The 23,772-nt window shown below is 45.6% G+C and overlaps 1 protein-coding gene across 2 annotated transcripts; it reads right to left on the reverse strand.

Annotated features, from left to right (window-relative positions):
* Nucleotides 1-1,884: 1,884 nt before the first annotated feature.
* On the reverse strand, nt 1,885-23,161 carry znf318 (zinc finger protein 318). 2 transcript variants are annotated; one of them, XR_010033127.1, is made up of 13 exons: nt 22,711-23,161; nt 22,298-22,416; nt 20,900-21,599; nt 18,186-19,024; nt 14,501-15,003; nt 13,305-13,414; nt 11,117-11,216; nt 10,182-10,516; nt 8,311-8,514; nt 8,008-8,101; nt 7,248-7,366; nt 2,356-5,984; nt 1,885-2,216 (listed from the first exon to the last, which is right to left on the reverse strand). XR_010033127.1 is itself a non-coding variant. In XM_063191504.1 (12 exons), the coding sequence occupies exons 1-12, from the start codon at nt 22,990-22,992 to the stop codon at nt 2,799-2,801; spliced, it is 6,591 nt and encodes a 2,196-aa protein (XP_063047574.1). In that variant the 5' UTR covers nt 22,993-23,161; the 3' UTR covers nt 1,885-2,798. The 2 variants fall into 2 exon arrangements, 1 of the variants encoding a protein (XP_063047574.1); XM_063191504.1 differs by having other exon boundaries at nt 1,885-5,984.
* Between the last annotated feature and the right edge of the window lie 611 nt (nt 23,162-23,772).

Raw genomic sequence — 23,772 nt, forward strand, 5'->3', positions numbered from 1 at the left:
TTGAAATTTGATACTTTTTAAATAACATATCAATGTTCAATACTTGGTTAGGAACCACTTTGCCTTAATCACTGTCATAATGAGCAGTCATGGCGTCAGACTTGTAGCCCAAAGGTTGCAAGTTTGACTTCAGACCTGCCAGGTTGGTGGGGGGAGTAATTAACCAGTGCTCTTCCCCATCCTCCTCCATAACTGAGGTACCCTGAGCATGATACAGCCTCAAACACTGCTTCCTTGGGGCGCCATTGGGGGCTGCCCCCTTGCACGGGTGAGGCATAAATGCAATTTCATTGTGTGAAGTGGACCTTTGTGTGCTGTGTCACAATGACAATGAGTTTCCAGGTGGGCTTTCACTTTTTTTCAGTTCACAACATTGAAGTCAGTGGCAGGGGCATTGCATGGGAGTTATGGAAGCCTTGATGCTTTGCCATCAGCTGTTTTTTGTTTGTTTGTTTTATCTGGTGACCCACACTTCCCTCTTGATTATACCCCATAGATTACCGTACCACGGGAAGTGTGGGTCACCAGATCAACAAACAAAAAACAGCTGATGGCAAAGAATCTGGGCTTCCATAAAATGCCTCTGCCATTGACTTCAATGTTAAGCGTATCATGGCATTGATTAAGACAAAGAGATTCCTAACCAAGTGTTGAACATTAACATGCATTTAAGGAGGTATTATATTTCAACTGATTTGATGTGACTATTTTTTTTCTTTTGGTGATTTCATCACAATATTCTAATTTGTGAAATCTTCAATTCACTTTTTTTTTTTTTTAAAGCTGGAAGCCCAAAATTTATGAGAAAACAAATTAATTATTGAAATAGGTCAAAATGTGGGTAATGAATCTATTATCCATGAAAGTTTAAAATTATTGATGAAGTTATGGAAATAAAATGTGCTTCAATTACTTGTTTGTGGTCTCTTGTCATCTTATAGGGTCTGTATTGGATTCATCAGGCAGAGCTCCGTCATGACATGTAGCATGGCAGTATTTTTCATTATTGTCCCCTATTACAGTGACTTGTATGGCGTCTATCTTGCATGGTCAATGCCTGCGCTTAATCAACAGTCTATAGCAGTGTTTCCCAACCAGGGGTACGTGTACCACTAGGGGTACGTGAGCACACTGAAGGGGGTACTTGGAAAAATGCAATTTTTACAAATGTATCGAGCTTAGTTAAACTGGGATAGAGAAAGCGATATGGAACTTGACTGGGGGGTACTCATGGCACAACGAAAATGCTTAGGGGGTACACAAGATGAAAATGGTTGGGAAACACTGGTCTATAGTGATTGATAGGCATAGCATCAGTCTACACATAATGCATTTCAAAACATGGTGATATGGCTGCATTTTTCTAATATAATTTCTACTTTCAACAAACTACACAGTACACTGTACAGTAAATATTCTAACACTAAGAACACTGACAGTAAACCTGTTCAGTATTGTGCTTACTCTTACTGTATGGCTAGTTCAGAAATCAAGATCATCAGTAGGCTACAGATCAGGTTAACAGCCAGCCCATATATTCAATGTTATATTCAATATTTCATTAAGAGGTATTAACCAGTAATAACGTCTTGTGAAGTTATTTGCAGACATTATTCATAAAGCATATGAATATTTACTGAAATTAAAAATAACTAAAGCAGCAACGTCTTCCACTAAATAATTCTAAATAGTGATTTTTCTAAGTTGCAGGGCTTGACACTAAATGCAAGGACATTCTACAGAAAGCAAAAAAAAACAAAAAAAACAATTCTGGCTAGCAGAAAGGGTAAATGGCTAGTGACTCGGGGGAAAAACATTAGCCACAATGATCAAAAAAGTTAATGTCAAGCCCTTGTAAGTTTGTGAAAAATAATCAAGGTACACTGTGGGTCTGTATGGTTTATTTGAGCAGCATTTTCCAACAACGGGTACAGGTATAAGCGTGTCGTTTGATTATTTTGTGGCAACTCATTCTAACAGACAGAGGACCTGGTTCAGGCTTAATGTCCAAAAGGAAAACATAAACAGAAACCACATCACTACTGTAGTTTACATGAACTCATTGTGTCCTTGTTTCTGGGCATCACTGCAAAGAAAGAGACAGTCTTTATGGCGCAGAGGAAAGATCAGACCATAACAATGACACTTGGTCGATGCATCATCATCAGCTGCTTACCAGAACTTCTTGTCTTCCACATGTTGGATGTGCCGAGTATCTGTGTTTAAAAACATCTTTCAATCAATTCAGGATGAATGGAGAAAAAAAAGGAACACCCAACTTTAGAAACTGATTTTGAATTTGCATATGTATGAACATCAGATAAAGTATGACGTTGAAATGATATATTACATTACCTTTTGGGTATTTTTTTTAAACAGACATTTTAGCAGAGACCTTACAGAGTACATGAGGGACAAGTGAAGTTGGCCATCAGGTGGCTTAAAGACATGTGTAGAAGGAAGCTGGTACACCTACATCAAATGAACAGATTGTTTGTCACGGGATCAGACTAAAGGAGTTGAGTTACGTCACTGAGGGGCTTTCACCCTTTGATGCTATTGTTTTATTTTTTATAACCCGGTACTCAGACAAGCCATCTCTTACCGGTTGTAGTAAAACTATACCCATTTTGTCCTATAATTTTTTTAAAAAACGAAAAAAAGGAGGGAAAGAGAACAAAAAGTAAGTATTTGTTTTTTGATTCTTTACAGTTCACAATCATTAAAAAACAACTGCGGTAAACACCCCCAGAGGCTTTATTTTACACAGTCTGCTTGAGGATCTCTCAGTAGAGGGCTCACTCTGGGGGGTCAAAGGAGAACTCGAATGTATCCAGATTGAACTGCTCTGTGAACGCCCCAGGCGGTGGGCTTTCGGAGCCCAGTATTATCGCCATGGCGTCGTCGGAGTTGGGATCGCTGCCGGTATGCTCCAGGTTGACGACCCCTGGCTCCATGACCTGCTGGACCCCTTCGACCGCCTGGACGGTGACTGTGTCCATGATGACTTCTGGAACCGACGCCTCCGTGTCTGGGTCCAAGTCGATTATCTCCGGAGAGTGTGCCTGTGCTTGGGTTTGAACAGGCTCGCCAGGCTGGGTGTGAGCAACTGCCTGGGAAGGAACAGCTTCCATGGCGGCTTGCTGGAGAAGAGCAATAGTCTCTGACCCAACAGTCTCCATGGACTCTTCCTGGGTGGGAGCAGCAGCGGCGGCGGCCACTGACTCTGATTGGTCCCCGACAACATCCTGGACAGCCGCGGCTGTCTCAGTTTGGTCAGTGTCCATAGCTTCCTGTGCAGGAGGGGGATCCTCTTTATCTGACTGGACAACAGCAGGGGGATCCTCTTTATCAGACTGGAAAGCACCTGTGGTTTCAGTATCAGCTTCCTGCACAGGAGCAGATTGGGCAGAGTGCTGTCTGGGTTCATCAGCCTCGGTCGGAGGCTCAGGCTCAGGCTTAGGCTCAGGCTCAGGCTCAGGCTCTGCCTGAATTCTGGCCGAGGCTCTAGTTGCTCTGGTGGAGGCTCTAGTGGAGGCCCTAGTTGAGGCTCTGGTGGAGGCCCTAGTTGAGGTTCTGGTTCTGGTCTCCATGGGAACAGGCTGCTCCTTACTGGTCTCCATGGGAACAGACTGCTCCTTACTGGTCTCCACGGGAACAGACTGCTCCTCACTGGTCTCCACGGGAACAGACTGCTCCTTACTGGTCTCCACGGGAACAGACTGCTCCTTACTGGTCTCCACGGGAACAGACTGCTCCTTACTGGTCTCTATGGGAACAGACTGCTCCTTGGTCTCGGGGACTTCCTCAGGGGTCTCCTCAGGGACCACCTCAGGAGCCACCTCAGGGATCTCCTCAACTTCGCCTGCCTTAGTTTCCACCTTGGCCTCCTGAACGGGCTTAGGGGCCATGCCACTGGTGGTAGACGGGGTCACCCCGCTGTAGAAGATGTCGAAGAGGTCCTTGGCTTTCGCAGCGGCCAAGTTGGACTTGGGCTTTGTGGATCTGGGGGGTGTGGAGGAGGTGGGAGGAGGCTTCTGGATCATAGGAGGAGGGCGCACCATTACTGCATGGGTCTGCTCGCACTCCGGCACGCCTGGTACTGCCACGTCCGCCTCAATGTTCATCATACACACCCCAGGAGGTGGGCCCGGAGGCGGTGGGCCCGGAGGCGGTGGGCCCGGAGGCGGTGGGCCCGGAGGCGGGGCCGGTTCTGCCACGTCCGCCTCGAGGTTCAGCATATACACCCCAGTCCGAGGGGCCGGAGGTCGTGGGGCCGGAGGCCTTGGGCCTGGAGGTGGTGGGCCTGGAGGAGGCGGGTCTGGTTCTCGTTTAACAAGTTTGCTCCCCTTCTTTTTGGAAGAAAGAGAAGGCTCTGGCACAGGAGAAGGCTCTGGCGCAGCAGAGGCCGGGTCAAGGATTGTGGGGCCAATAATCGGAGACTTCAGCTTCACCTCCTCTCCCCCAAAAGCCTTGGAGATCATGTCAGGAGAAAGCACATCCTTCTTATCCTCTTTCGGCGGGGGAGGTGGCGGGGCCTTCATCGGGGTGACTGAAGTGGGTTTCATGGACAGAACCGGGTTGACTACTTGAGGGGGAGTGGACTTCCGAAGCGTCATAGGCAGAGTCGGTGTAGTGGAGGCTTGCCATATGTTGGTGGGGATAGCTGCGGTGGACTTGCCCGCCAGCTTCATCGCAATCATCTTGGCTGCGTTGATGGATCGGGTGAAGGCTTCGTCGTCGTTTTCCTCCGTGGGCGCCCCCAGCACCCCCGGCACCTTGGTCTGCTCCACAGCCTTGGCCGCCTCCTCATCGTCTTTGATGAACTCCGCCGCCATGCGCTCTGCTTCCTTCTCCAGCTGGGTCTTCTGTGGTTTCTTCCAAGTGAACTTCCCGAAAGACCCTCCAGTTTTCTTGGCGGGCTCAGGGGCGGCGGCACCTCCGGCGCCCTCGTTCTTCTTGCGTAGTTTGGCCAGCATGGCTGGACTGGGGCCACACATCACCTTCGGAAGCTCGACTGGTTTCTCTGGTGCCTCACGCTTGTCTTCCTTGCTGTCTGGCTTTTTCTGTCTGTACGACCGTTCTTTTTTCTGCGGCTCCTCTCTGGTCCACCTGGGCCTCATGTCGTCCTCGTCCTCATCCGGCTTGCCGTACTTGGCTTTGCGACCTTCTGGCTCGTCCTGGGGGTAACGTGAACGCTTCTCCCCTGCCCGGCCTCTGGCTCGCTCCTCTTCCTCCCGGCCTCTGGCTCGCTCCTCTTCCTCCCGGCCGTACCTGCCCCGGTCATCTTCTGCCTTGCCATATTTACCCCTGCTGTCCTCATATTTACCCCTGCTGTCCTCATATTTACCCCTGTTCTCCTCAAACTCTCGCCTACTGGGCTTGGACTTCAACCGCCCTTCGCTGTCGTCCCTTTTGCCGTACTTAAATTTGTTCTCTTCCTCCTCTTTCTTTAAGTACTTGGGCCGCACGTCTTCTTCCTCTCTCCTACCGTATTTGGGCCTGTCCTCTGGTTCATCCCTGCGCCCATATTTGAATCTGTCTTCCTCTTCATCTCTCCTTCCGTATTTGGGCCTATCCTCATCCTCCTCCCTCTTGCCATACTTCGGCCTATCCTCCTCCTCCTCCCTCCTTCCATATTTGGGCCGGTCGTCCTCATCCCTCGTCTTTTGTTTGACTTTCTCCTCCTTTTCTTCCCTGAACGTTCGGCCGAACTTGGATTTGCCGCTGTCCTCCTCCTCTCGACTGTGCACAGGCTTCTTTTCCTCCTCCTTCACGATCCTGCCTTTTGGCTCCTCCTCCTTCTGAGGGGTCGGCCGCTCCTCCTGCTTGCTCTGCTTGGCGCGCTTGAGGTACTCCTCTCGCGAAGCTTCGGCCTCCTGTTTGCGCTTCTCCGCGTGTTTCGACTCGGAGCTCATGGACATGCCTGCCTGGCGATCCAGGTTCCTGCGCTGCTCGTACAGGGGATTCTCGTATATGCGTTCCTTGCAAAGAAAAGCAGAAAAAGTAAACTGTTAGGCACTATTATGTCCCAAGGTAATCATAAGTGTATGTACACTACTTGCAAAAAGTTTTGGCGCCTATCCATGTTTTTGGAACGACCGCTAATTACCTGACTTTCAATTAATCACTTGGCTTCAGAAGTCACTCATATGAAAGCTACAACACTCCCAAAGTTTTATGTGCAAAAATACATTTCCTGCACCAAAGGAAGATTAATCGTTTAACCCATTGATGCCTGATGTTGCATTGTGCAACATTGGCCCTGGCGCCTGGAGCTGCATTACGCAAAATTCAGGCTCATGAGATTTCAGACAAAAAATCTCTGTTTGTTTGAGATGAAGGAACACATCCTAATGAAAGATGAGGCTCTTAGCGTTTAAATGCAACTTGGTGCATATTTTTATGTGCTTCAGAAGCTGAGATATTTAGGTTTTTATAGACTGAGGGCAGCTTTCCTTAAAAAGGGCTCAGGCATTCAGCATCATTTTTTGCAGGTGCCTTAGGCGTCTATGGGTTAATGAACACAGAGCGGGTAGATTTTCACGAGACAAAGGTTTTTTTGCCTATAGAAAATAATGTGAAAATGAGCAGATAAGTCACTTCAAATACACAGACCATGTATCATACTTATTCACTGAATCACTCTCACTTTCACTTCTTCAGAAAATCAACTTTGACCTTAGGTGTTTGTTTAGGGTCATTGTAATCATGGAAAGCAACATAATGAAAAACAATGAAGGTCAATGAGTAATGGTAACGTATTGCTCTACGAATAGCGAATATATCTATGTATTCATGATTTAGTCAATGATAAAAGCCCTCAAACACCAGCAGCATGCATGCAGCATTTCCTGATGCTATGCAAAATGTTGCTGTGTTTTGAAGTGATTTATCACATTATTTTCTGGAGGCGATAACACTTGTCTTGCCAAATCTGCCGTTTCCATGCTCATTAAATGATAAATCTTTCTTAAGCGCAACACATTTATTTTTGGGGTTGTAGCCGTCATGAGCGAATTCTGAAGCCAAGTGATCAATTAAAAGTCAGGTTATTAGCTCAGCTGTTGTTCCAAAAACATGGATAGGTGACAAAACTTTTTGCAAGTAGTGTACAGGTTCAGTTGTTCATGGTGCACCAAACAATGTGACATAATTTTGCAAGCAATAAAATGTTAAAATTGTGTTGGACATCTTACACTTAGATGCTAAGGGTTAGCGATTCTGGCGCTAAGCAGTATTTGTACCTTGTACTTCTCATTATGTGCATGGGTAATGACATGCTCTTCTGCACAGATGGGGTCTCCGAAAAACTCCTTGCACAACTGGCAGTAAAATCCCCTCACCGCCATCAAAAACTCAGCACCTAAGAGGAAAATCAAGGAAAAGGTTTTTACTTGATGTTTGAGGGAACATTTATGATTTTAAATCAATTAGTTACCCTTTCTGTGTTACCATGGAGAGGGTACGCCACACTGCAAGAAGACGAGTGTTGCAAGTCAGACTTTATTGAAAAACTTAGCATTAACATTTTTTTTGCTCTTTCTTTAAAAAAACAAAAAGCTAAATTCTTTTCAAGCTATACCAACAAAGAATGCAAAATAAGACTTTCAGAATGAGTGTGGTGGTGGTAGTTGACAAGAGTGAAATGGATTTAAGTACAAACTCCTGTAAAGGATTAATGCCCAAGTAAATGAGAAAACACATGTCTGAAATTGCATTGTTAATCTATGGAGCATTTGCATTTGTTGTAGTTGTTGATGTTTTGTTCAACACATTAAGACCTGATGGCAATCAAGCCACCCATTCATTTTAGCATTCTAAAATAAATGTCATATTCAGACAGAAAAAATTACTTGAGGACTAAAGACTAAAAGTGCCCTATGGTATTACATACCTTTGACATTAATCCTTTATCTGGATGAAGGTTACATTACAGAAAACACAAACAAACCTTAAATGGTTAAATGCTGACTGAATGATTGGGAGCGGGGCATATTGCTTTACCTTTCGCAGGCTTGGTGATCCTCTCTGCAGGATTCCGTTTCTTCTCTGGCTTGTCGGTGTCCGGGGCCCAAGGCCTGTCGTAAGGGTCTTGAGACTGATAAACCAAACAAAACAGATCTCGTGGTGAAAGGATGGAAATCACAACCAATATTAAAGCCAAACCTCTGGGGACCGCAGCTTGCTTCTGAAAGGTAAAAGTGTTTTTTTTTTAGTTGTTCAACAATTTACATTTTATATTTCATGGAATATTTCATACAACGACAGAAATGTCAAACACATCTGTTTTTTAAATCACACACTAACCTTTCTGTGCGACTTGCTGTGCATGTGAGTGAAAAAATCAAACATGGCGCCACAGGTGACGTTACAGTGTTTGCACCAGTGGTTCCCCGCGTCATAGTACTCAAATTGTGGTACAGTTTTCTCCACAGCGGCGGCGACAGCAGCGGCGACGACGGCTTGATTCTTCGCCATCTCTGCAGCTGCCCGTGATAATGACGCCGGTGTCTGGTCAAGAGGAGGAGGGGGGACACATCGGAGTTACTGAGGGAGGCCACTCAGAGCAAAGCATCAGAATGATGGAAGGTGGGGGAAGGAAAACAGAACTATGTGAGCATCAAATCAAACAACATCACCTCATTTAAAAAAAAAAAAAAACAAGTTAAACAAAACTCCACTTGGGGGTATCTGAAGTGGTCTTACCTTAGCCATACAAGTCCTTCTGAGTTCCATTCAAGGGAGGTGTTATGTCAGCAGTGACATGAGCAGTTACTACGGCTGCTTTAGCTCAACGCTAACAACATAACCACGATATAAGCATGACAGGACCCGAGTAGCCAATCTGAAATCCTGCATGGCGGTATGCTCTGGTTATGTCTGCTGGGTTTCAGCTTGTGAATTTTAGGCCGCGTGTGGCATGTTCAGAGAATTTCCGATCGTCCAAAATTCAACGTAATGATTAACAGACCTTATCTTATATGCTCAGGTCAAAAGTTGTTATTTTCGCCTCTTTTTTTCCTCCGTGTTTCACTTCCCTGATCACAGATGACAGATCACCAGATGTGAAGGAACATGTAGACATTTTGATTATTTATTTGGATTCTTCCCGCCAAAAAGATTCCTTCAGCACCTTGATCTTTCCTCCTGAAATTCTTCTGAAGCAACAACTCCAATTTCTACGGAAGTCATATACTTTCCCACAGAAAATCGAACACGCAATTCTTGTGGTGATTTAGACCTCAGATGAAAAGGTGTATAGTCTTTTTTTTTTTTTTTTTAAAGCGCTACTCATTATGATCAAGTCAAAACTGATATGCAAACTGAACGATTACCATTTGCTTTCCACAAAAACGGAATAGGATGTCATGCGTGAAAGGCCTGCACATAACACGCGTCACGTGTCAAATTAAATTATAGTGGCAAGAGTTTTGGTTTATCAGGCAAGTGAGCGGAAGAATGAGGTCTGAGCAAAAATGCTGCAAAAACTGACATGGACAAAAACAAGGCTTTCGCTCAGATTCAAGAGAAGAGAACCTTAATCAGGGTCTTACAGTGCCTCAGATAACATGGATGACAGAGTTGCACCAGTATAATGTGCCAACATTACTCAAAGCCCCTTCCATACACGCGCACACACTGGCGCGCCATGACCTTGTAACTGAATGAAATTAAATGCATCAGCGTATTCTAATTGTTAATTTTAGTAGGGAGTAAATGAAATAATCTTTAAAAAGAAAATCTTTAAACCTTGACAGACTACTTAAAATTAAAATAACTAATCCATAGACACATTTAAAATAAGATACCCAATATCTACCAGAATATGAAATATGTTTTAGCGATGAACCATCAAATCTAAGCCAAAGCTAATCTGTGCTTAGCACTTTATGCTAAAGAGGACATGTTAAATGGTTAAATACTGTAAATGGATCAAGTAATCAAAGATCTACACATTACCAAAAACAAACAACAAATATATGATCGAAATAATTTAAATATGAACTCTCACAACATCACTCGGGAAATATGACACCACACACACACACACACACACACACACACACACACACACACACACACACACACACACACACACACACACACACACACACACACACACACACACACACACCCAACATTACTCTTGTGATTCTGCCCTGTGGCAGTGCTGCTACCTTTGACGAGACGGCAGACGTGGAGGCGGAGGAGGAGGAGGGCTGGCGGGGGGCGGGGGACCTCTCGCGGCTGCGCGCCCGGCCCTGGTGCTTCTCCTCCTGGGCAGGCTGGGCGGCGGAGTCCCGGGAGTCCCGGCGGGGCTTCTCGGACGACACGGGCAGGCCCAGGATGAGGGCCACCTTCTCCAGCTCGCGCAGCTTCTTGTCGCTCTTGTCGTTCTCGGAGCGCAGGGAGGAGATCTGGGCCATGACGTCCTCCTGCAGCCGAGTCAGCTCCATCAGCAGAGGGTCCTTGTGACCGTCCTTCTCGCGGCGCTTCTTACGCAGCAGTTCGCCTGAGAGAGAGAGAGAGAGAGAGAGAGAGAGAGAGAGAGGAAACAAAGGTGGAGATGGGAGGGTGGAAGAAGAGAGGAGATGGCAATGGAATAGGGGAGGGAGGGAGAGAGGAAGAGAGGACAGTGGAGGGAAGAAGGGAGGTTGACGTTAGCAAAGTAAAAATAGAGCCGTGAAAGTTAGGGAAATGGGAGGAAAGAACGGAGTGGTAGACGTTAGGACAGTGTAAATGGGGACAGTGAAATGAAAATAGGAGGGAAGTACAGGCGGGAAGGGAGGGGAAGGTATAGAGGGTAAGGTGGTGGGAGAGAGAAAACCAATGGGAGGGATGACAGGGTGAGGAAAGAATACAGAGAGGGAAATTAAGAAAAATCAGAAAAAGGGAGGAAGGAGGGGCCAGAAAATCAGCGGGAGAGTGAGAGAGAGAGAGGGGCGTAGATGTTATAATGAAGGCAATGAGGGAGAAGATAAAGGCAAAGATGAGGGAACAGACAGAGGGAAGCATCAAAGGACAGAGTGATTGACATGGGTGAAAGGAAAGAGAGACTATATGGCGGAAGATGATGCAAAAAGCTAAAGAAGAAGCAGAGTCTGCATTGTACCTTGCTGCTTACGAAGCCGCTCCAACTCCTTCATGAGATAGTCTTTCTTCTTCATCCGAGAATCTCTGTCTTTACGCAGTTTCTCTCGTTCCTCCAGTACCTGCATAGGAGGGAAAAAAAAAAAGTCATTTAATAAGATAAACGAATATATAGGGCAGCCAAGGGTAAGTGTTTAGGGCATCAGACATGTAGCCCAAAGGTTGCCAACCTGCCAGGTTGGTGGAGGCATGGTACCGTCCCGTCACACTGCTCCCTTGGGGGCTGCCCCCTTGCACAGGTGAGGCATGAATGCAATTTCGTTGTGAGCAGTGTGCACTTGTGTGCTGTGGAGTGTTGTGTCACAATGACAATGGCAGTTAGATTTTCCCAGGTGGGCTTTCACTTCCACTTCACATCTACATTCAAGCGGTTAGGGCGTCAGACTTGCATCCCAGAGGTTGCCGGTTCGACTCCCGACCCGCCAGGTTGGTGGGGGGAGTAATCAACCAGTGCTCTCCCCCATCCTCCTCCACGACTGAGGTACCCTGAGCATGGTACCGTCCCACCGCACTGCTCCCCATGGGGCGCAACTCAGGGCTGCCCCCTTGCACGGGTGAGGCATAAATGCAATTTCGTTGTGTGCAGTGTGCAGTGTTCACTTGTGTGCTATGGAGTGCTGTCTCACAATGACAATGGGAGTTGGAGTTTCCCAATGGGCTTTCACTTTCACTTTAATATCTTTGAGTACAAAAGGTATCTTTGAGTACATCAGCTCTTGGCAATAATTACAACATGAACTACCGCAAGAGTCAAGAAGTGGAGCAAAGAACTGCCTTCCTCAGCAATTCGGCTGCCAATGGGCAGTTGCATTGCAACCCACAAAGTAGCTACCATAGGAAGCAACGATGCTTTCCAAGAAACACAGACAAGATCATCTTTGGTAGGGCATCATCAAGAACAGCATCAATAGGCTTAAAGGTACACTGTGCAGGAAATGGTCAAAAAAGGTACTGCAACTATGCTGCTCATTGAAACTGGGTTGCCTTTTGCCAAATTTGATCTTTTCATTAAAGTTTACTACGTAATAAACTTATATTTTCTAGTATGGTCCAAGTACAGTCATTTTTGCAGCTAAAAATGGCTATTTTTGGAAATCCAAAATGGCGGACCATGGAGAAGATCCACCTTTTCATGTATGAAAAGTGCAATTTTTCCAGTCATAATGAATACTTAGAATTTGATGCTGGTGGTAAGTATTCATGAAAAAGGTAACATTAGTGAATGGGCAGCATGAATTCTGGAAATAAACAACTAAAAATCTCACACAGTGTCCCTTTAAGGCTACATGTAGCCAGTGATCGAAGGCAAGTTGAAAAAAGCGCATTACCTAACGTGTTTATTATTTCTCATGGTCTTCTGAGCAGGCTTTAAGATTCAATTACCAATAATAGACTTTTCCGTACTTCAGTTAAGTCATGAAAAATAAATTCCACAAAATTACAATTAAAAAAGGTGCACTGTGTAGGATGGTCAAAGTAGTGTTCATTAATATTTACTCAATAATACACTAATATTTACTAGTATGACCAAAGTAGACTTAGTTTTGCAGCTAAAAATGTCAATTTCTAGAAATTCAAATGGCGGGTATGAAGATCCACCTTTTCGAGCATGAAAGGTGCAATTTTTTCCCAGTCAAAATGAATACTTGATTGTGATTTGGTGGTGGTGGTAAGTAGTAGTGAAAAGGTAATATTTGTGAGTGGGCAGCATGAATTGTGGAAAGAAACTGCTAAAAAAAATACATTACTCAGTGCTAGGGCTGGGCGATATGGCGAGATTAAACCGTGAATCATGAAATCAAGTACACAATAGTCTCCAATCTGCCAAATTGGAGAAATCATATACATAGAACGTCTTGCAGTGATGATGTTTACCATCAGTATCAGAGTGATGTCCACTTACTTAGTGTTGTTGTCTTTTATTCTTTACATTATTGTATTTCAATTTTGCACTTTATGAGAGTGTCATCAGTGCTTAATTCATTACTAAATTGCTGTTTTTTGTTGTTGTTGTTGTTTTAATTTTTTCGATGGAAGATCGTGATGACAAATCAGAATCAGGATTTAGTGTTTAAAAATCTTGATATGACATTTTTGCCATATCACGCACCCCTACTAAAGTGCACCTTTACAGATCCCCTTTACATTACCTTCGCCTTCTGTTCCTCCATCTTCTCCTGACTGTAGAGATCTTTGGCTGAGGGCTTCTCCTTCTCCCTTTCCTTATCCAGTCTGTTCATGGTCACGGTCACTGTCACAGCTAATATCAAATAGAGAATGGGATCAATACTCTTCCCATGTCCTATACCCACAAGTGTGTATTACAAGGTCACCTTAAAATGCATTAATTATTACAAAGACGGAATGCTGCTAGTCTTCAGGGGAAAAAAACAATACTGCAGCAGATTATCAAGGAAATGCTACAATAATTTGTCTTGCAATCATGTGTGGACATTGCATCTTCAGGTTGGAAATTACAAAAGAAAACATCACATAAGACAAGTCTCATTTGCATTTTTAAAAAGAAGAATTCATGGAGAATGAAGAAAAAAATAAAATAAAAAGCTGTGGACAATCCCACAAGGGGTTCTGGAGCTCTGAAAAAGACACCCAAAATGATTTGTCAGACTTGTGAGGTCTTCTGGTCAAACACTGATGGGGTTTCCTTTCTAAAAATAGCTTTTTATGAGTGTTCCTACTTGTCTCTACAAGGGAAAAAAAAATCAAGAGGCTATGTTGGGCACAAATATGTCTTCTGAAGGCCTAAACAGAGCACAGCCAAAAACTCCAGTACAATTTGTATCATCTTTGAGGGAATGCCATGACGATGCAGGATCATACAGACCAAAACTGACAGTTTTGCAACAAACTATTCCTATCTATGTACCAGCATGCCAAATTTGAGCTTCCTACATGGTTTAGTTCTTGAGCTACGGGCTTGTGAACTTTGACAAAAAAAAGAGTGTGAACAAAATGGGCACCCCCCTCCCCCAGTAAAATTGGCTGTAACACGGAGAGTATACATCTTACATTCAAATAAAGTAACAGTGTTTCTCTTAAGTACCATGGGTACACTTAGTAATATTTTCTGAATTTTTTGAGACCTAAGTGCGCGGGCTCCTGTTGATTTGGCGTGGAATGACCCAAAAGTGGTATCGGTGCATCCCTAGTAACTACAATATCGAACTAAATACCAAGGCTTTGAATGCATTTTCTCATTTTCAATGTTGGCATAGTTACTGCACTTTGCCTTCGTAGGGGCAGCATTCTCTTCAGACAGTCCTGACTAGTCAGGAGAAATCAGGATCAAAAGGCAATTCTGTACAGCAGACAAAGCATCACTTACGTTTCCTCTCCAGCACCGGCACTGTCTCTGGCTCTTTGCTCTGAGATGGCACCGTCTCAATGACCCTGAGGAAAGGGCTGTTGTACTCTGGTCTAGAGGGCCCGGCTGGAGGCATCATCCCCGGCCCCATGGGGGGAGGGGGGTACATGGGCCACCCCTGCCCCATGTAGGGCACATAGTTGCCGTACTGGTCGTACCCTGGCGGGGGGTAGTTGGGGTGCGGGGGCATGCTGTGCGTCTGCGAGGGCGGGTAGACGGGCACCTGGTGGGGTTGGTGCTCACCCAGCCTGGGGATGGTTTGCACCTGCTGTTGCTCGGGAACGGGTAGGCTGGAGACGGGGCTCTCTGAGGCGGAGGGACGTGACCAGCTGCGGTCGGCTTTCGATGATGCTGGCGGTGGCGGTGACGGCGAGGACTTGCGGTTCTTGGAGCCGCGGGAGCTGCGGTGCTCCGAGGGGGAAGAGTGGTCCGACTTGCGACGTCGACTCCAGCTGTTGCTGTTCCTTAAAAGCAGAACAAGTGGAAAGAAAAACACAATTCAAACTGAGAAAGGTGCCTTTAAATAGTTATCATATAATGGTCCATCTACCATATATGCTAACCAACGGGCTAGAAACTATAGTGTTAGTAAAAGCAGTCGTGCCCAAGCAGTCAAACATGCTGTAGGTACAAAGATGGCGATTTGTACCTTACATACAGATCGACAGTTTTGTTGTTTTGTTGACAAGATGATATAGTTAACTTCCAGCTAAAATAGAGTTTGTCAGACTTTTGTGCAGTTTTTGGATTTGTTGGGTGGCATTGCAGCAGTCACTAAAGACACACATACACAAACAGAAGAAACAGGACTGAAAATATTACTGATGGTTATCTGCGTTACCCGTACAGACTATGCAAATGGTCAGCTCTTTCCAGGTGGCTTCCTTTACATCAGGGGTGGGAAACCTCTCATTCAGGGGGGCACTTCAAATCTTATTAAGTCCTCCAAGGCTCGTACTATGAACACAAACCAGGATTTCCCCTTGCACTTTAGGCCTACATTGAAGACTGCCACCTTTTCAAAAGACCCCACCCTCTCTAGGTCCCCTTCAAATCTATCTAAATTGTATAGTAAATGTAGTATCTAACTTTTCTTTATAAAACAGGTCATATTTCATTTGCATAAAATTACAATTAATGTCGGGGCCTTATAAGACAGGCCTCGAGACATAGGTTCCCCACCCCTGCTTTACATAGAGCCCATGAAACCGAGATACCAGAAAAGAAACTCAATAGCTCGTAGCGCAAATCATAACGAGGGTCATTCCATGTCAATTCACACGCCTTCCCCAGATGACCCTCTCCAATTTACCCGATATCTCACATGCAGGTACCTTTTGATGTAAATTGAAAGAATACCAAGTATTAGCACCCTATGTCCATCGGTTGCAGAGATGAAGCCCTCCAAAGTTGGGGTGCCATGCCCACTTTTCAAGCCTGTGAATTGCATACAAAATTTACAAGCAGATTTTGACACCTCTGGTTTTTGTTTGAAGGAAGATACAGGCCTACAAATCACCATGGCCCATCAATATGATCCTGTCTACCAGATGATGTGCTTACAAATGGCATGCCTTGATTATTTTTGGCTATATTAAGCCTTAAAAACTGAATTTGTGAAACGCGTGTTGAAGAGTCTTGCCATTTTGGGGTTCCAGATCTTGGAAACTATGTATGCTTTGGGAGTTATAATTGATTTTCCATCATATTTGGAAACTGTACAGTGTATTCCAAAAAATATAGGGCGCTCAGACTTCGAAAGATAAAGTAGGAGGGACTCAAAAACGGCTTTGGGACAAAATTACCTTACGGTACCCTCTACTTCAGGCTTCAAATTAACCATGTGGGCACTTGATGACTGGAACGCCCTTTTAACCCCATGTACAGTAGCACTGTATCAAACATTCAAGCTTGAAAAAACTTTGTTTTTCAAAGTTCTTCATATTAATCTTGGCCTTCAAAGTATATGTTTTTGTCTATGTCTTATCACAGTGTCTGTTTTGTCTGCTGCCATCTGCTGGTCAAAAAATGCAACAACAGTGTAATGTAAGAAAACAAAAGGGGCTGGAAAATCTTGCCCATAATTTACCAATAAAGTAGCCTAGAAATCTTGACGCCCCTAGGGGTTAAGCTCGCTAGGCTACCAATAAAGCACTTTAATTCTACAGTATATTGCTATATATTAATTATGATATTAATTATGATTTTAACGAGCATTATGCAGAATGCTCAATCATGATTACATTTCCACCAGGACACCCCCACCCCCATGTCTGGTAGAAATGTAGTGCAGGGTGAGGCCACCTTGGGACTGGCATCATGATTGAGCATTAAGCAGTCACACTTACGAAATTATTTAAACTATACATATTCATCATGCTTGTTAAAATCATAATTAGTATATAGCAACATACTGTATAATAATTACAGTGCTTTATTGGTAAATTATGGGCAAGATTTACCATCCCCTTTTGTTTTCTTACATTACACTGTTGTTGCATTTTTTGACCAGCAGATGGCAGCAGACAAAACAGACACTGTGATAAGACATAGACAAAAACATATACTTTGAAGGCCAAGATTAATATGAAGAACTTTGAAAAACAAAGTTTTTCCAAGCTTGAATGTTTGATACAGTGCTACTGTACATGGGGTTAAAAGGGCGTGCCAGTCATCAAGTGCCCACATGGTTAATTTGAAGCCTGAAGTAGAGGGTACCGTAAGGTAATTTTGTCCCAAAGCCGTTTTTGAGTCCCTCCTACTTTATCTTTCGAAGTCTGAGCGCCCTATATTTTTTGGAATACACTGTACAGTTCCCAAATATGATGGAAAATCAATTACAACTCCCAAAACATACATAGTATCCAAGATCTGGAACCCCAAAATGGCAAGACTCTTCAACACGCGTTTCAGAAATTCAGTTTTTAAGTCTTAATATAGCCAAAAATAATCAAGGCATGCCATTTGTAAGTACATCATCTGGTAGACGGGGTCATATTGAGGGGCCAGGGTGATTTTTAGGCCTGTATCTTCCTTCAAACTGAAACCAGAGGTGTTCAAATCTGCTTGTAAATTTTGTATGCAATTCACAGGCTTGAAAAGTGGGCATGGTACCCCAACTTTGGAGGGCTTCATCTCCGCAACCGTTGGACGTAGGGTGGTAATACTTGGTATTCTTTCAATTGACATCAAAAGGTACCTGTATGTGAGGTATCGGGTAAATCGGAGAGGGTCATGTGGGGAGATTCTGGGAATCATGTGAATTGACATGGAATGACCCACGAGAGACTTCGTTTCGTCTCAAAAATAAAACAGACACGGATCTACGTGTATATACCATTATGTTGGTCAGTTGGAAACCGGTTTACTTTTTGGGGTGTTTGCACACCGTTGCTAATTAGTTACCAACAACGATTTCAAGAAACGGGGTCTCTTGCCAACCAAAACCAACAACAATAGCAACAACAAAACAAAGAAGAAACAGAGCGACTACAATAGGGTCCTACGCACCATCGGTGCTCGGGCCCTAAAACACACACAAACCCAAACAACCAGACAACAACAAAGCACACAAAAAACGACCACCCATCCACCAAAATGCCTAAACAACCACCCAAACGGTGTGCCAGTCCAGTGCATAGTATACCTGCTGCTGCGGCTGCTGTGAGAGCTTCCGCTGGAGCTCCTGCTGCTCCTGCTGGAGCTACTGGAGCTGCTGCGGCTGCTGCTACCGCTACCGCTCCTGCTGCCGCTACCGCTGCGGCTCGAGTGTCTCCGATGGCGGCCGCCACCCCCCCTCTTGGGCGGCGGAGACTTGCGCTTGGGCGGCGGCTTGCTGCCCTCCAGCCGCTCCTTGGTGCGCGTGGCCATCTTGCTGATCTCCGAGACGCCCAGGTCCAGCCCGATGGTCTTCAGCAGGTCCTGGATCTTCTCGTACTCCTCCACCTCCTCGCGGGCGTTCACGTCGTCTGGACCCACCCCCGGGGGGAACTGCTGCTGCTGCCCCTGGTCCTTGCTCTTGTCCTTGTCCTTGCCTCGCCCTTTCGTCCTCCTCTCTGGGGATGGGCTGAGGTCTTGGTGTCTACTGGAGGCGTCTCTACCGTAGGCTGATGGGGCTGCGGTCACGGGGCTTGCCGTGGCGTACGGCTGGGGAGTCATGGCTGAGGGTCTGCCGCCGCTGTCGGCGAACATGTCCACGGCGGCCATCCTGGGCTCGTCCTCGTCTCCGTAGAGGAACTTCTCCTCCTCGTCCACGCACTTGTTCCTCTCCTCCTGCTTCTTCATCTCCTCGAGCAGGCCCAGGAGCTTGCTGAGGTCCTCCGCGTTCTCGCCCTGGCCCATCTCTATGGGGAACAGAGCGCCACCTTCTCCCATGCCACCGCTGCTGCCGTGGGGGAGGTTGGAGCCACCAGAGAGGGTGCCGTCCTTCAGCTCCCCCAGGACGGACATGAGGAGCAGAGGGTCCAGACCAGACAACTCACTGTTCTGTAAAGGCGAGAGGGGTAAAGAAACACAAAAACGGCAGTTAATCGTTTTGGGTTTGGGACCGCTTTTTAAAAAAAATAAAATCTCATGTTGTATTCTTGAATGCAACACTAAAGTACACAGCATCAACTAACAACATTACATTCCCGACCCCAGGGGTTGCAAACATGTCGTGCTGCGCCTAACCGAAGTGTTGATACAGCATGACCCTGAATTTCATGCATACTTGAATATATGATATGTCTTTAGATTTCCTTTTAAAACACATTTAATTTGTTTACATTCTTCTTCTATTTGTATTATTTTGGAGGACTTTGCATTCGACTTTTTACAACCATGCACGTTTTACTGTTAATTTGGAGCAGTGTTGTCATGTCAATGTAAGTTACACTGTAGTTCACTGTAACTTTGTTGGCATGTAACTTTGAAACAGTCTGACCTACCACCAACTCAACTTGCCAATAATAGCCTCTGTGTGTAGTGATAAACAAATGAACCCTAAACTTGGCTGCAGCTATTTTCACTTTCGGTTTCTAAAAAACAAAAGTGGCGGGAACTTGAGTGACTGGAAAGGGGAGTGGCTTCATGCTTCACAGGACCCTAGTAGTACAAATTTGAGATGGTTCCAACAAAACAATACAGTATCCATTTTAACACTTCAAAATCTGATTATGAATCTGTTGTTCAGACCACGGCATTTCGCTTTCACAGCTTGACTGCATCACATAAGCACATGAAAAGTACCGGTAGACAAAGTACAAACATGTTGAAATCTGCTCAAAGTTCACTAGAACACATGCAACTGACACACTTTTTGTCTTTGTATGAGGTCTGGGCGGCCTGACACCCCCCACACCCCTCTTGTTTGCCCCTTGGTCACCAACACTAGGTCACCAGCCACCACTGTGGTCACTACCGTTTTGCTGCCTGGTAACCAGTGTCATTATGCTTGTTGACCTCCCCAACCTGAAGCCAACAACCCACTAATAAAACGACATGTTAAAGGCATGATATGCTTATTGGCAGTTTTCTTCCATAATATTAATACTATTAAGCTTATACCCAAGCTACTTTTTTCTGTGCTGAAGTTTAGCACCAGAGCCAATGACTGTAATTTCAAAGCCCTATCTGAAACAACAGCCCACTGATAAGGACTGTATGTATCTAAGTAAATGCAATGGAGACAAACTTTGTGCAACTGGATGCCACAATTGAAAAAGTCATACAGCAGTGATGGTAAACGCTCCAGAGCCACATATTCCAAATGACCTGATTTTATCTGTCCAATTGAGTTTGCAAGTGGGTGAGGTCACGTTGTCTGCAGCAGATAGGCATCGTAACTGAATCCAGTTTGTGAAGAAAAATCCCGATAGCGAATAACAATAAAATATGTTTGAAAAAATATAAGACCATCCACCGACATTCTGAGAAATATTTCCAACATCTCGTGGTTCGTGGTTACCATTGGCCTGGTCAGTGATATGCGAAAAATCTCGCTCATGTCATGTGGTTGGCCAGTTTTCCCGCTTTAGCATATTGATAGCAACATCGTATTTATTGTGCCATTTGACACCATATGATCAAACCCATCATCCCTATTTTTAACATCCTCCATAGAAAGCCAGGGTTTGGTACTCGTGTGTCTTCACTCACACATTATTTCAAAAGGGTCCACAAAACCGCATTCATTCTTCCATAGAGATTTAGAGCTTGGGAACCATTATGGCGTTAAATGCGAACAAGAAAAACAACATGCTTCCAGGTAACTTGTGAACTCTATGGTCCAAAACCGACAGCTAAAAACAGGTCATTTGGAATATGTGCCACTGGATTGTGCCATGGACATCACTGAGTGTATGGCTAGCTTCAGCCTACCTCGCCAAAACTGGGTGAGTCCATGTCGGAGGAGTCCGTGCGTCTCTTGAGGATGGACTTGGTGGGCAAGTTCATGATGTCCTCCAGCTCCTTGCGTCGGCGCGCCCTCTCCAGCTCATCAAAGTTGTCCATCTTCTTTTTCTTCTTCCCTGCACTGCTGCTGCGACTCCTGCTCCGGCTGCGGCTCATGCTCCTGCTGCCTGCCCGGCTCCGGGCCAGACTGCGTGCGCGGCTGACCGCGCGACTGCGGGCCTGGCTGCGACCCCTGCTCGCACTGCGGCTCCTGCCCCTGCTGCGGCTGCGACTCCTGCTCCGGCTCCTGCTCTGGGGACGGCTCTTGCTGCGTGCCCGGCTGCGAGCCCTGCTTGTTGCGCGGCTTCGTGCTTGGCTGCGACCTCTGCTGCGCCCCCTGCTTCTGCTCCTGCTGCGGCTTCGGGATTGGCTGCGATTGCGTGGCCGGCTCTTGCTGCGGCCTCTTGACTTGCTGCGACTGCGTGGCCGGCTCTTGCTGCGGCCTCTTGAGCGACTGCGACTGCGCGGGCGGCTCTGCGCACGACTGCGGGCACGGGATCGTGCTCGGCTTCGGTCGGGGGATCGGCTGCGACCGCGGCTGGTGCTGCGGCGGCGTGGCGGGCCACGGTCATCTGCTGGCCCATCGTAGCGGGGAGGCTTGTAGTGGGGGTCCCCTGCCAGGTAATCTCTGGGGAGGCAAACATAGAACAGGATATATAGGTAATGCTTTCCTTTTTGTTTACTATTTGACCCGTCTTGAATTCATTTGACTACATTAGGTCCTTTTGTTATTAGGGACAATGTACAATTAAAATACAAATTTGCCATTTTGTGCATCATGCTAGAGTCAGCCTCTCATGTTTATCTGTCCCCTGCAGGACACACACACATACACACATACACACACACACACACACACACACACACACACACACACACACACACACACACACACACACACACACACACACACAAACTTGGTTTTGGTCTCAGTCTTGATACCCTCTGGTCTTGGTAATGTCTTGGTCTCAGACTAAGCAGTCTCGACTACATCCCTAACACACACTGAAGTGAAATACCAGTATATTGCAACTTCTACTATCATGTATCCCCACTACATATTATTCTGCAGTTTTTGAGGGAATCACAATCGTCTACAAATGGAAACAGAATTGTATACATTATACCTATTTTTCATCCTACAAAGTGCAGACACCAACATAAGACAGACAAGACACACCCATTCATAATTAACATGAACGCTATTTGTAATTCAGGAATCAGGAGTAACTTACCCGTTTTAATGCATTTTTTATTTGCACGCCCTGTATTTACCTATATTTATTGAACATACATATTTGGGAAATAGTTGTTTAGTGCACGTACCTGGCATATTCTGGACCTCGATTCCCGGCAGGTTCCCTTATGTCATTACCCACTGTGATAACCAGACTGTGGTCGATGGGCATACCACCTCGGGGAGGGCCCGGGGATGGTGTGCGACGCTGGATTGGATAGGAGGTGTGATTACATGAGTAGTGTTGACACTGCTGTCAAGAGTGCATGAATTAACTGAAATGAACTGGCAAATTCAAGTAGGTCTACATTGTACCATGAGGTCAACATCAACAAACACACGGTGCAGAAATGCTAGGCTAGGCGAAAATGCTATGACAACGCTAACACCGTTAGGCTAATTCAAATACAACAACTACGTGGTGTCTTTTAAAGCCTCGGGTATGAATAAACGCACCAAATGCGACATGCACATGACACCCATGATGAAACTACTCAGCTACCTGACTGTAATGATCCCGTGGAGGGGGCCCGCCGCCACTCCATTCGTCTGAAGGTCCTCTTCCTGACGCAGGCGAATATCGTCGGTGAGACGGGTGAGGTGGAGAGCGGCGGTAAGGGTCGGGATGGTCTCGGTACTGGTACCCATTTCGACCTCTTTCGTTTCTAAAAGGCGGACGAGCGTATGGTCGGTCTGGTGGTGGTCCTTGATGCGGATGAGGACCTCGAGGACCAGGTCCATGAGACGGCGGGGGACCTCGGAATGGAGGTCTGCCACGATACATCTTCGCTCACTGTATCGGAAAGTCGGTTGTAGCTTCTCGTGCACTGTTCAGCATGAGCACGGACACTTGCAAAAATAACTATATCTACTTGGACTTAACTCAATATTCCTCCAAATGACCAGTACCTTAGTAGGCCAACATCACGAAGTATCCTACTTTGTGGATTTTGTACGCGCAGTGTAGCAACCCAATGTAAGTAGGCTGCCGGATGTGAGTGCCCGGATATCCGCCCGAGTATTTACGTCTATTTTACCTCAGCTACTCGATTTCGGTCGTGTATTTACGACAGTTTAACCTCAGCTACTTGATTTCGGTCCGATTTGAGTCTGACTGAAGATGAAAGGGACATAGGTGCCGTGCGTAAAGAGCCCACAGCACATCGCCATTTCGGCGACACCAGTTCCTTGATCTCCCAATCAAAAGAATAGGCCCGGTGACCAATAACATCAAAATACTAATAATAATAATAATAATAATAATAATATGAAATTATAACTAAAAACCGAATTGATTTGGGTGTGAAAATTAAACCGGGCACCCAAAGGGAATCCATCAAAAGATAACGGCGTTACTTTCTCGTCGGCATTATTTTGTTTTTATTATCCAGGAGGAGTGAGCTGAAAACTGCAGCAGTCACCTTGCACAGTTCTAGCTGCTCTGAAGCACGTGCGTGTCTAAGCAAATCATCCTGCCCATTCGCAATGTTAAATGAAAAGTTCTGCACAAGACTATAGCCTAAAATAGATGCGCTGTCACAGACACTGGAATAGCCCGTTTCGG

Source organism: Engraulis encrasicolus, chromosome 24 (genome assembly GCF_034702125.1).
Source record: "Engraulis encrasicolus isolate BLACKSEA-1 chromosome 24, IST_EnEncr_1.0, whole genome shotgun sequence".
NCBI classification, from domain to species: domain Eukaryota; kingdom Metazoa; phylum Chordata; class Actinopteri; order Clupeiformes; family Engraulidae; genus Engraulis; species Engraulis encrasicolus.

Coding starts and splice junctions, on each gene's coding strand:
- znf318 (XM_063191504.1), bottom strand. CDS start 22,992: ATGTATCGTGGCAGACCTCCATTCCGAGGTCCCCCGCCGTCTCATGGA. Junction 21,600..22,297: donor CGAGGTCCAGAATATGCCAG/GTACGTGCACTA, acceptor TTGCCTCCCCAG/AGATTACCTGGCAGGGGACC. Junction 19,025..20,899: donor ACTCACCCAGTTTTGGCGAG/GTAGGCTGAAGC, acceptor TCGCCTTTACAG/AACAGTGAGTTGTCTGGTCT.